The sequence below is a fragment of the Berghia stephanieae genome, chromosome 3 (assembly GCF_034508935.2).
Source record: "Berghia stephanieae isolate SIO BIC M18660-M18661 chromosome 3, UCSD_Bste_1.3, whole genome shotgun sequence".
Classification (NCBI taxonomy): domain Eukaryota; kingdom Metazoa; phylum Mollusca; class Gastropoda; order Nudibranchia; family Aeolidiidae; genus Berghia; species Berghia stephanieae.
The window spans coordinates 100,376,399-100,390,563 of record NC_088362.1 but is presented as its reverse complement, the minus strand read 5'-3'; the positions used below and the strand labels follow the sequence as shown (position 1 = coordinate 100,390,563).

Genomic DNA, 14,165 nt, shown 5'->3' with positions numbered 1-14,165 from the left:
TTCTAGTTTTGCTCTCAGCCTCTAAAAATACTACATTTATATCCATTTGGCAACTTTATGTCTTTATGAAAGTGAAAACTGGTTAAACTATTCCATTTCTTTACGGGATATACCAATGACCAGTACTGGTAACTTTCCTCTCATCTGTTAATTGTATTTTTTTCTATTAAAGAATAAAGATAATAGCATCTGCAAAAAGTATGGAGTACAGATGGAATAATTCAAAATACTCCACAGAAGTTGATTTACAAGAACATCTTAAAATGAAGACATAATAAAAAGCTCTACAACAGTGATGATACTCACAAAAAGTCAAAAAGGAGGAAAAGTCTCGGAAAAACGGAAAACTCACCTAGAACATTCTTGCACCACAGGAAAGTAGGCAGGATGACTTCTTTTGAGTACAATTTTAAAACGCCCGGAGTCCAGTAAAAGGAGGAAATTTTTTATATATATATATTTTTTTTTTAAAAGGAGGTACTTTTTAAAGATTTATTATATAAAAAAAAAGTAAAAGGAGGAAATGAAGGAAATATCCGTGGATCGAGGATCTGAGGAGGAAAACCGAGGAAAGGAAAGAAAACCGTGGATTTCCGCGGATCCGCGGAAAAGTATCATCACTGCTACAATTACTATATTTCAGCATTACAACATTAAAAAAACACTATTTCTGATTCTGCTGTCAAAAACTATGGGATTCAGATTTTTTAAAAAGCACAGAAAGAAAAATTAAGAACATATCACAGTAACAACAACATATGAACTCTCACCAATTAAATTATGTACGTAAAAGTTTACCATGTATCTTATGACACTTCAAAACGCTTCCAGATAACAAATATAAAAGTTTTTGTACAAATAGTAAATCAAACCTTCCTTCATTGACATATGACTTTCTCAAAACGATTTGCTTTATATGCAGTCTTGACTTGTTCCCTTAAAAACGTTATAAACCCGTCCTTTTTCAAATCCACAGTGATAACCTGGCCAGCTCGAGTGATTGCTAAGATTCCTTGCGTGTTGGTGTTAAGGGTGGCAGCAAATATTACATCGATGGATACCCTGGTGCAGCATAGACACATGGCAGTCTCGATATCACACATGTATAAATAGCCGTACTTGGTGATCACAAATAATAGGCCGTAATCAACAGAGATCTGGATATGTGAATACACAAAAAAAAAAATATTTAAAAATTGACCTTTTATATAGCGCAATATCCACTAAAATGTGCTCAAAGCGCTTTACAAGGGGTCCCTTGTCAACAGCAACATTTAACATCTAGGACGGGACATGACGCCTGTCAGGCGATATTACAATTTTTCGGACAAAGACAACGCTGTTAACGGCCAGGTACTCATTTTACACCTGAGTACGGTGAGAGAACGTGAGTAAAGATCCTTTTCCAAGGACTCAACTATGCGCCAAGGACCTTCCGATCCGAAAATGAGTGTCATACCACTAGACCACATAGCCGCACAAAATGCACAGGATAATGTGAGAATGCTAAAAAGATTTACTTCATTTTTTAAAAATGAATTATAATTTTAACCATGTGAGCGCTGGACTCAAAAGTCAAAATTAGGACCTAGGGCCACATTGAGAAAACGTTTACTCTCATCTGTAATCTAATCTGACATATTTGTGGCTCTCTATTACTAAATTAAGTATCGAACACTGAAGGGATAAGGTTGTGTGCTCATCAATTTTAAAAATTCACACAACTTCAATCACCACCATTATTATTTCATGCTTATGTGCATAGTCTGTAAAGTGTTGAATATGTGTGTGTGTGTGTGTGTGTGTGTGTGTGTCTGTCTGTCTCTGTGTGTTTGTGATTGTATGTTGTTGCTGTGTATAAGACCTGAGATGCACATTCCTCCCACCAAATCCAAGCATCAGTAACACACTTTATAGTCACCTGGAACAACTGCAAAAGACGTCTAACTTCTACGTCATGGCACAAGACCGAAGGGCTAGAGCTCAGGTGGTCGCTGGTTCGGATAAGTAAGTAAGTCTGTCTCTGTGTGTTTGTGATTATATGTTGTTGCTGTGTATTGTTGTTGTGAAAGTTATTTCTATGATTTAATGATTTCTAATAAATTGATGCCAATCATTCAAAATGAAAAAAATAAATAAATAAATAAAAAGAGCCCAGTTCAGTCCACATCCTTGACACACGGTGTCAAAGTCACGATTTTTCCATAACAACACACATTTTAGTAGTAGTAGTAGCGTATGGCTACACCTCCAAATGTATTTTGTCAACCCAGCTTCTAGTCTTCCTCCACCCTAAGGATGGTTTCGTAGCCACCTTCAAGTTTAGTGACTGGACAGTGGAGGACGATGTGATCGCTGGTCTCTGGGGCTGCCTGACATTTCTGGCAGGTATCACTGTTTCCAAGTTTCCATCTGCACATATTTGATGTTGTTCTGCCATGTCCAGTTAAGAGGCGGTTTGAGGAAATCCAGTATTTCCTGGTGTTATTGAATGCAGGTTGGATCTTTAATGATGTTTCCTCCTTTTGGTGTTTCCCTGTTCCACATTTCTCTCCAGTTTTCCTCCACACTGAAGTCTGCCATTTTTGTTAGGTGGAAAGGTCTTCTCAATTTAAGTCTAGTTGTTTACGATTGATTTTATGGGAGTGTGGCTTTTAGTAAAAACCCTGCATAGTGACACCTATACATGGTGGTAATCGCCAACTTCAATCTTCAAATTGACAGTCAAGGCTAAATTTCTGGTTCAATAAAAAACGCTTTCTTTCCAACCAATGAAATACCATAGTCGTAGCCAATAGAATTAAAAACAGTCGTGACATCACTTCTCTCGTAATGACGCATAGTAACTTAGTAACTGGTTCTAAACTATCAGAACAATGGCGGATCCCCACATGAAATACTTCTCTGATGAGCATAAAAGTGTATCCAGAGGAGAAAAAACAATAAAACTGATCATGTTTTGACTTTTATACATTTTGATCACATGACATGTTAATCAGTTCTAGCCAGCATGAAGAATAAAAAGTGCTAATTTTCTTTGTTTAGAACCAAGCTGCTGGTTGCTGGGCGGACATGACATCAGACTATTGAATCCTATTAAAACAATTGGACGACCAATGATAAAAAGCTGCCTTAGGTGGCACTCTCCATTACACAACTTGAGCTTTTTTAAGAAGATTTTTATTTAGCGCAATATCCACTAAACATGCTCAAATCGCTTTACAAAGGGCTCCTGACTAGCAGCAACACGTAACAAGTAGAACAAGACATGACGCCTGTAAGGCGATTTTACAATTTTTTCCAACAGAGACAAAGCTGTTAACAGACAGGTACTCATTTTACACTCGAGCACGGTGAGAGAATGTGAGTAAATAGCATTTTACAAAGACTAAACTATGCGTCAAGCAAGACTCAAACCCAGGACCTTCTGATCCGAAAGCGAGTGTCATACCACAAGACCACATAGCTGCACAAGCAGTCACTTGCTGATTGTTCAACCATGTGTGCAAATCGCAGCGCTGCCAAAGCTAGCATTTTGTCTCACTTTGCCTCACCAATGGAACAGTTCTTGGTATTTTCAATAACAGTGGCATGGGTTCATCGTCAAAAGTGAGATGCACAGGTAGTTCCAAATACATAGTCACTCAACAGCAGTTTTTATTCATTCATACCAAATATAACTACCCTTTTTCACTTACCTGTAAGGAGACAGGGAAATCATATCGTTCCATATCATCTAAAAATTGCAAATGATCGTAACAATTCCTTAGGGCAAAATTTCCACTTTTATAAGGCCCTAATTCTATCACATGAACCTGGGGAAAAAAATGGGAAAACAAAATTTAAGTCTGTTTGACCCTCTTCACAAAGAAATTCCATCCGATGACTATGAAACAAAACAACAACAAAAAACTAACTAAAAGATGCAATGATGCTCCTTTAAAACAAAAAAGGAATTATCAAAAATGTTGTTTTCTAGTTAGATAGTTTCCATTGTACGATACTCAAGTGTACTCAAATTTACTTTGTCACAACTGTTAAGATTGTTAGTAACCATTTTTGGTCAAGCTGTATTCTTCTACGAGGTACCAGTAGCTCAGTTAGTAAAATACTCAATTAAAAGTCAAGGGATTGGTATAATCTAAGGCACATTTGAGAATTTTTTCCTGACCTCCTTCCCCCTCCTGTCAGCCCAGCTGCAATTTGAGCAGCTGTGTCTGTTAGATCTGGTAGAAAGTGCTTTGTGATAGGCCAGCATCCTATCCAAATGACTGCAGACCATTGCTTCTGTTCAGTTAAGACTACTAAAACTGGGTTAAACTTCAGGGTCAAGAGCCTTATGACTAAAAATTTTTTTTAAAAATTGAGCTTTATATAGCGCAATATCCACTAAATGTGCTCAAAGCGCTTTACAAGGGGTCCCTGGTCAACAGCAACATTTAAGATGTAGGAAGGGACATGACGCCTGTTAGGCGATATTACAATTTTTCGGAAAAATACAACACTGTTAACAGTCAGGTACTCATTTTACACCTGAGTACGGTGAGAGAATGTGAGTAAAGAGTCTTTTCCAAGGACTCAACTATATGCCGAGCTCGTGGCTCAAACCCAGGACCTTCCGTGTCATACCAAAGGACCACATAGCCGCACTCTAAAGGACTAGCAGTATATTTCAATGTTTCATCAAAACATAATATATAAGGATGTTAGTAATCATTCATGATCAAGCTATTGTCTTGGAGTTCAGGAATCATATGTAAGTTTTCATTTATGAGCAAGCTATCTTCTTCTAGTTCAGTTATCGTAACTCAAAGAATAGCAACATAAAGACAACAGTATCGAAAACCTAACATTCTGTTAAAACAGTTTTGGTAAGCAAGGAAAACTTCAAATAATCCTCAAACACTTATTAATCAATATTATTCTTTAGAAGTTGCAGATTTAAGACTTTTTGAAAAGTCGCAGTTAATAGTATTATCAAGGTAAAAGTTTTTTTTAGGCAAAATGAAAAAAATTGAGCATCATCCGGCCAGGGCCAGGACAAAACCAAGTAATCTCAATCCAAGACAAAGACAGAAAGCATGTTGGAAAACAGACATAGGGGGATAGAAGACACAGTATGTACCTCCCTGCCCACTATGGGAGGTCAGGAACCCCACCCAGTCACTGAACAGCAGCATTGCTCACCTTTCCATGATCCTGAACCTCTCTAGAGCTCACACAAAACACAGTTGAAGGACTAGGGTTACCGGGGAAATGAAAGTTGGAGAAGCAAACAGCGTGGGCGCTGATACACTGGGTAATATCTTCATCTACATTGTAAAGCTGGGTCAAGCCTGAGATTCGGTCGTCCTGAAATGGATTTGAAAAGTTTGCATTCTTGAATAGATAATTGCTCATAAAATCATAGTGATTGTTTTATCTTGTCCATTATGTGAATATTGTATGATGTTGTTTTTCTCAGTAACGTTATAAAAAGAATAATAAGTTTTAACTTTAGAAAAACACTTTTTTTTTTAAAAATGTTATGCAGGGATGCCTTTTGCTAATATAAAAAGAGCCTGAAAATTTTTTTTGTAAAGATCACATAATATGAAACCATTTCGTAAAGCTACTCTTCATGAAATGGTATCGCCTTTAAATCGTAGAAAAAAATACAGAACTATCTAGCTTCCCTTTAAACATTTCCTTTCTTTAAATAATCAATACTTTCATCTTTTAAAAAGACAACTTACAAATACCAAACAAGGTCAGCTGGGAAATCTTTTAAAAACGGTTTTGGAAGAACAGGGAAGAAAAGGAAGCTGAAGAAGAGGAAAGGAGGAGGAAATGTCAGTTCATACTAGATGTATAGAAAGGCAGAAGGGAAAGTTAGTGATTTTTTTTAACCATGAAATCTACACTTAACCCATTATGATACCTCAGGTGTCAGCCCTGTTAAGGCCAACCATTTCAGGCTTGGATCAGCTTTATAAGCAACAATCTCTGTAAATGCCAGGCGGTGATGACGAACAAACACTTGCTCAGGGAGAGATGACTCTGTCATGATATTTGGAAATAATAAAATTTATTAATGCAGAAAAGTTATCAAAATACTATCAACCAGAATATCAATAATCAATGAGCAACCTATTTTTGAAAAAATGCAAGAGAGAAGTATTATTGATGGACCTCTACATCAGCTGAGTGCCAATGTATACGTAGATAAAAGGCAGCCTCCATTCTGCAGTATAAATACATTCAAATTTTAAAATCTTTTTACAAATTATACAAAAGTAGGACGTGAAAATAGCAATTTTAGACATAAAATGTGAATGGGCATACATAAAACAGTGTATCTGGCGGCAAACTCCTGGTGAAAACTGATGCATAATGATGTATTTTGGACCCAAGCCTTAACTTTCAAAAGTACAGAATGCAAGGGATCGTGGATAGCTCATACGGTAGAGTCACGCTCTCACCGGTCAGACGGAGTTTTCGTACCAGTAAGGTCGCGGGGCAAACCCCCATCACCGCCGCGAAAATGTTTTATTCTCTATTGTCTTCTAGCACTTTCCTACTCACTTCATCTCTTGTTGTTACAGAATGCTTAATGTCTTACCACCTGATAATGTGTCATTACAAAGCGTGAATGTGATGAACTAAAACACATCTAGAACAGAAAATTCCCATTCATAATAAACAGCATTTTCGTTTGTATTAGCATATGACAGTGGGGTTATTTTAATGACTACATAAGGCCTTGAATTTATATTCTAGAATGAAAATAAATTAGATTTCCACACACACGTCTTGCACACACCTCATCTCCATACAATGACAAAGTGCTTTAAAACAACAAATCTAAATTCATTTACAATAGTATTATACTGTAACTAATTCTTAGCTTTTTACTGATCTTTTTTTTTCTTATACGTTGACATCAATATACCTTTTCTAGATATTTATATCTTTACACTTTTATAATCTATATGTCCCTTAATTTACACTATGTAATTATTCTTACAGCCTACAATATAATTACACTATATATACCTATTACCAAATTTTACTTTACTTTATTTTACTTTACCCCATTATATTCACGTATATTATGTTTATGTATGTATCATTGTCGGCATTTTATACGTCTGTACAAAAATTTCCTTTTGGATGAATAAAGTACATTATTATTACATTATTATTATTATAACTTAGGAATTTTTTTTTTCATTTTTAGGTAGTGCGGGGAAAAACTTAAAAACAAACAAAAACTCAGCAACTTGTTTCCCTTCTTACCTTGTTTGACATCCCAATGATACACGACTGAGTCGGAGACTATGGCAATAAATTCAGAGTTCAACCAAGTCCAGTATATGACAGGCTCGTGAAAGTGAACTTTGTTGATGAGTAATTTTGTTTCTAGATTAAACACCTCAAAACGGAGACCAGCTGAAAAATTATACGAATCATAAAATATGTGATGTTATAATGTATTATGTGATTGAATATTTTCAGTTTCCTCCTTATTTAAAAGAGAGAGAGAGAGAGAGAGAGAGAGAGAGAGAGAGAGAGAGAGAGAGAGAGAGAGAGAGAGAGAGAGAGAAGATGCTCTATCTTGCCTTTTTTTTTTTAAATATCTAATGACCCTCTTAATTAGTATCAATTGTATTAGTTAGATTTAATTCCAATATGTTAGATGTTGTTGGGACGGTGGGGTGACTTCTGTCATGCCATGCCAACACAACATTCTTTTCTTCACGTTATTTATTTATTTTATTGAATAGTTGTTGTTTATACACATGTAAGCCTACATACATATACACACATATTACACGCATATCTTTTTGTTAAAAATGTTTTGTTTTGTTCTTTTTTGTTTTTTTTTATTGGGTGGTCATATTTGGGGGGGGGGGGGGGGGGGGGGGGGTGCAAGGCGGTATTAAGAGGGAAGTTTTGAGACAGAATGGGTAGTGTTATGGGGGTACAGTTGGAGTACCTATGTAAAGTGGGAGGAAGGTTTGTATTAGGAATTTTATATTGTTGTTGTTGCTAAGAATATGAGTAAATTTACTGAGGTTGGTGGGAACAAGGTTATTAATGTAGAGAATGATTAGTGTTACTTATCTAATTCCATTGCTCCCTAAAGAGTCCAAGGGTGGCCACCCACTTTCCCGCTCTCTAGTCGAGCGTCAAGCACTGCTTGATTGAGCGCTAAAAAAAATAATTGAGCTTCATATAGCGCAATATCCACTAAATGTGCTCAAAGCGCTTTAAAAGGGGTCCCTGGTCAACAGCGACATTTAACATATAGGACGAGACATGCCGACTGTAAGGCGATATTACAATTTTTCAGACAAAGACACTGCTGATAACGGCCAGGTACTCATTTTACACCTGAGTATAGTGAGAGAATGTCAGTAAAGAGCCTTTTCCAAAGACTCAACTATGCGCCGAGCACGAGGCTCGAACCCAGGACCTTCCGATCCGAAAGTGAGCGTCATACCACTCAACCACAAAGCCGATCTATTGTGCACGTGGTCTTTTCCTATGTAGCTTTTGTTATTGGGGTTATACTATGAGTATTAGTTAAGTTGCATTATGGTCTAGCGTTTTGTGTCTTTGGCTGTTCTTTTTGTTTTTGTTTACTTTTTAAAGACACAAATTCAGGACTGAAGCCAACAAAAGTAAATGCTGAATTCTATCCAAATTTTGATTTTATATTACAACTGTTTTCAAAGCAAAATGACATATCATTAGCTCAATTATCTTATAGCTTCACTTAATAACAATGATCATTATTTTACCTTTTAGAGCTATAAGAGGTTGGGAAGGATTCATCAGCACTGAATCAGCACTTGTAGAGCCAGCATAAGAGATGGTTCCCTCGATGGGACATAGTACAGTCACCTGAATTAATCAAAAATATAAATATTATTAAAAATACAATCCGTAATTTAAAGAGCATCACTGTGGTGTGAAATCACTAAACGTGTTTGATGGTAAACTTTACCGTAAAGAGATAAGACTTGAGAGAAAGACACTTTTCTGCAACATTTAGAGGGGGAGAGAGAGAGAGAGAGAGAGAGAGAGAGAGAGAGAGAGAGAGAGAGAGAGAGAGATGGATAGAGGGAAAGAGAGATGGGAGAGATAGAGAGAGAGAGAGAGAGAGAGAGAGAGAGAGAGAGAGAGAGAGGGAGGGAGAGAGAGAGAGAGAGAGAGAGATGGATAGAGGGAAAGAGAGATGGGGAGAGATAGATAGCTAGAGAGAGAGAGAGAGAGGGAGAGAGAGAGGGAGAGAGAGAGAGAGAGAGAGGGAGAGAGAGAGGGAGAGAGAGAGAGAGAGAGAGAGAGAGAGAGAGAGAAAGAGAGAGAGAGAGAGAGAGGAAAGAGCAAATATAAAAACTAATCTTACCACAGCTCTCTTTGTTGAAAAATCCAATCTGTTATCATGTCGAACAGCAATCCATTTATCTGAGGACATCGTGACCCTGGACCACGTCACCTGCTCATTAGGAATTCCGATATGAGAGAGCTGTTGATTGGAAATATGGAGTTTGAATGAACAAAATAAAAATTTTAAAATGTAAAATCAGACATTGAGAAAAGAATATCAAATCTATATTTTCAAACAGTCTTTAGTGATTTCCTTATATTACTTCGTTAAATGCATTTAAACGCAAAAAGTAGCTTCAAATATAATACATTTTTTGTAATTCTAAATAAACAGAAACTGATTATGGTTGGCTGGCAATATGATTTACCTGAACAAGTTCATTGATTGTTATAGGAGGTCCACGCTCCTCTTCTCCCGACATGACTTGAGATGGAGTCGAGGTGCTAGGGCCAGGGCTTGGTACATCACGACTTGGATTTTGCATGGTGAAAGCAAAATCAAATTTCAGCCCAAACTACTCCAGCATATGATTACCATTCTGGAAAATGGTTAAGTTTATAGTTTAAAAATGAATGTGTATCTTTATATTTACCTACATTTAATTAGGCTGCGGTTATTCAGAGTCGACTCCGAATAACACTCTACAGTTAGTCAGAGTCGGGGAGTCCACTCTGAATAACTGTAGACAGTTGACTCTGAATAACTGTAGACAGTTATGAGTGATGAACTGCCAGTTACCAACCACACGATTTTTCTGTTTTTCTTCTCTCCCACCTCTGTTTAACCCTACGGGAAAAAATTGTTTTACTTTTTGGTATTTTTTAGTCTCTTCTGCCATGGCAGTTTTTTGCATCGCTGATTTGCATTGCGGCCACAAAATTTGAAATTTTTTGCAAATTTTCGAGATTTTGAAAAAAAAAAAAAAAAAAAAAAAAGAAATATTTTCAAAAATATAGTGGGGACCAGTGATGATAATCTTCCGCGGATTTCTGAGATTTTAGGATTTGTTTATAAATGTTCCGTTGTTTTTGACATGTCAAACATTTTCTGCTCAGTGGTAGTTCAGGGGAAAAAAAACAATAATATGCCTTCTATCATTTTTTGACACTTCTGCTCAGTTGCATGAATTTTGGTGACACTCCTTTATTTATGACATTAGTCTAGACACACTGGCGCCAAATGTCAAAAGTAGCACAAGACACATGGTGGCCATGAATGGGAAGATGATCGAAAGGAAAGGGGATGGAGCAAATGTGTGTAAACATTTGTGTACTTTTTAGCAGTAGCATGATAGTACATTAATTTGGCGATTTTATAAGTTTTTATAAGCGTGTCTTATTTTTTCTTCCTTTTTAATTTTTGTTTTGTTTTTGTTTGATTGTTCGGAATTTGTTTATAGAAAGCAGTCCTAGATTTATTTTTTATCTCTTAGCATGGACAGCTCGAGGTCGGAGGATTTTCTTTCTATTAGGATAAGTCATAGGTCTTAGTCTTAGCCTATTTACTATTATTTAGGCATTCGAAGTGGTTATTCAGAGTCGACTCTGGATAACTGTAGGCAGTTATTCAGAGTCGACTCTGGATAACTGTAGGCAGTTATTCAGAGTCGACTCTGGATAACTGTAGATGGTTATTCAGAGTCGACCCTGGATAACCATGTGTACAGATATTTAGAGCCGAGTAGCCTATCGAATTATCGAGTTGAGTTCTTGAGAGATGAGTTTCTTTCAATTTACTACGGTTATTTTGTGACTTTGGCAATTTTAGTGCCAAATTCTTAAAACTTGGCGATTTTTCAACTTCAGTCACTTATATTATAAATAAGAATCTTTAATCAATTGCAAAACATATTCCGTCAACAAAGCAAATTTAAATTAGCTTATAAACAATCATTTCTTAAATCGATCAGCCTAACTTATTATCTCTCTATTGCCAAATGATATCTATAAACATAATATGAAGATAGAAGGGTGGCTGAGAGAGAGAGAGAAAGAGAGAGAGAGAGAGAGAGAGAGAGAGAGAGAGAGAGAGAGAGAGAGAGAGAGAGAGAATTAATGAATTGATTTTTTTAAAAATTGTTTTATAATTAGACACAAGTTGTAATGAATTCTATTAACAAATTCAGAACAATCAAACAAAAACAAAACAAAACTTTAAAAGGAAGAAGAAACAAAAAGACACGCTTATAAACCTTATAAAATCGTCAAATGAATGTATTATCATGTTACAGCTAAAAAGTACACAAATATTTACACCCATTTGCTCCATCCCCTTCCCTTTCGATCATCTTCTCATTCAGGGCCACCATGTGTCTTGTGCTGCCTTTGACATTTGGCGCCAGCGTGTCTAGACTAACGTCATAAATGAAGGAGTGTCACCAAAATTCATGCAACTGAGCAGAGGTGTCAAAAAATGATAGAAGGCATATTATTGTATTTTTCCCCCTGATCTACTACTGAGCAGAAAATGTTTGACATGACAAAAAACAACGGAACATTTATGAACAAATCCTAAATTCCCAGAAATCCGCGGAATATTATCATCACTGGTCCCCACTATATTTTTTAAAATATTTCTTTTTTTTTTCTTCAAAATCTCGACAATTTGCAAAAAATTGCAAATTTTGCGGCCGCAATGCAAATCACCGATGCAAAAAACTGCCATGACAGAAGAGACAAGAAAATACCAAAAAGTAAAACGATTTTTTCCCGTAGGGTTAAACAGAGATGGGAGAGAAGAAAAAAAAAACCTGAAAAACCGTGTGGTTGGTAACTGGAAGTTCATCACTCATAGCTGTCTACAGTTATTCAGAGTGGACTCCCCGACTCTGAATAACCGTAGACAGTTAATCAGAGTCGACTCTGAATAACCGCAGCCTTAGGGTTAGTTAAAGTTAAAAGAGTTTAAAAGGCGAAAGGAAATAACTTGATACTAATAATAGGCATGCCACTTTCACTTAATTTAATAAGACGCGGAATATTGTCAGAGTTTGAGCATGAATCATAAACAGAGTGGGGGATACAAATAATAGTTTCCTTTTTCTCTCACTCTCATTGCCCTTGCCTTACTCTACATTACACATGATTACAACTTTCACCTGTCACTGTCACTACGAGTTAACTGAAACTGAAATTAAAAGTGTGCACTAGTTGCCATTGACGGTCAATCGTATTGTATTGATCTCGGATACTTACTTTCATTCTTATCTTATTCCAGTTCCAGACTGACCTGACTCGAACTGACTCAACTTCTCTCCGTCTCTCCTCACTTCGCTCCACAGCCACAACTTCTGCCAACTGTGACTGGCTCGAGTTAGATCAATTCCAAGGGAGTAGACTATGATGAACGTAGGGTTAATTCACTCCGTGTTAAGAATGTCTTTGGAGGACAGGTGCAGTTAATACATTTTTTTTTTCAAATTTATTTAAAAGATGAGAGAGGTGGGGTAATTAGTTGCACATCCAGATAAATTTGCAGATCATTAAAAGAGGAAGGGAAGAAAAATAACATTACACCTCTTCATTGTCGGAGTTCCAAACGTTGACTTGAATTATTTTTAAAGGAACTGTGTGTTACCTACACCAGTGTACTGAATACACACCCGTGTTTCCCAATACACGAAATGTGCATCCCCACACCGGAAGAGATTCTAAGGGCTAATCGACCTGACCGAGAAGGCGAAGTGGCCGGATGGTTTGATGATTGCATGGCTTCAATCACGTAAAATTACAAATTCTGACCATTTATCAAAGGCCGAACTATATTCCTTAGTAAAAGAAACAAGCTAGAAACGGTTTTCAACGCGGACTTATAATCAGGGACTTTGGACACGAGGTCGTGCGAGTTCCCCCATAACACTGTGAGCTCAAATCAATGGAACCCATTTGGGCCCTGATAAAGGAAAAGGTTGCGAGGAGGAACACCAAATTTACTTTCCCTACACAATAAATCTTAGAAGACAAAGATATGTTTTTGAATTTAAGGGTTTTACGACACTTGCAACATATTGAGGTCATATCAGCGCCAGTAAAAAGTAAGAAAATAAGAAAGTAAAAAGTTCTAGAATCATAATTAAAGCACCCAAGAAAAGGTAAGACAAAGGGGAATTGGTTCAAATAGGAAACGAATGTTGATTCCAAGAGCACAATACCAAAGTACTTAGTTTGAGATCATCTAAAATTCTCATCCATACAATAGCACGGGTCCCCACTAAGAGGAAAACACTCAATTGTTTACAAATCATGTATAATAAGGAAACAAAACATTATACAGTGTATAAAAAAGAGATGATCTACAAGGGAAAAAATATCATCTCCCAAAACTAATTATACATTTGACTGTTTCCCTCTCAGCTAGGGTATCCGGCCAGGACCAGGACAAAACCAAGAAATCTCATTCCAAGACAACGACAGAAAGCATGTTGGAAAACAGATACAGGGGGATAGAAGACACAGTAAGTGCCTCCCTGCCCACTATGGGAGGCCAGGAACCCCACCCACTAAGACAAAGGTAGAAAGAAACTTGAAAAACAAATATAGGAGATATAAGTTATAGAAAGAGACATCCTGCCCACCATGGGAGCTCGGAAGATCCCAACCAGTACTTAGTTTCAAATCACCCAAAAGTCTCATCCAGACATAAGCACGGAGAAATAACTAAAATATTTACGAATCACTATAACTTTACAATCCAAAAAATATAACAGTAAATAACAGAGATAATTTACGGAATATACCATCTCCTAAAACTATAATTTTACATTTGAACCTTTTCCTCTCAATAAAGGACT

The 14,165-nt window shown here is 36.7% G+C and overlaps 1 protein-coding gene across 1 annotated transcript; it reads right to left on the bottom strand.

The window, feature by feature from the left end:
• Positions 1-459: 459 nt before the first annotated feature.
• Positions 460-12,923, bottom strand: LOC144968983 (putative clathrin heavy chain 1). Its single transcript, XM_078907895.1, has 9 exons — positions 12,571-12,923; positions 9,744-9,914; positions 9,395-9,514; positions 8,787-8,889; positions 7,279-7,431; positions 5,921-6,039; positions 5,188-5,352; positions 3,699-3,815; positions 460-1,157 (listed from the first exon to the last, which is right to left on the bottom strand). The coding sequence occupies exons 2-9, from the start codon at positions 9,858-9,860 to the stop codon at positions 879-881; spliced, it is 1,173 nt and encodes a 390-aa protein (XP_078764021.1). The 5' UTR covers positions 9,861-9,914; positions 12,571-12,923; the 3' UTR covers positions 460-878.
• Between the last annotated feature and the right edge of the window lie 1,242 nt (positions 12,924-14,165).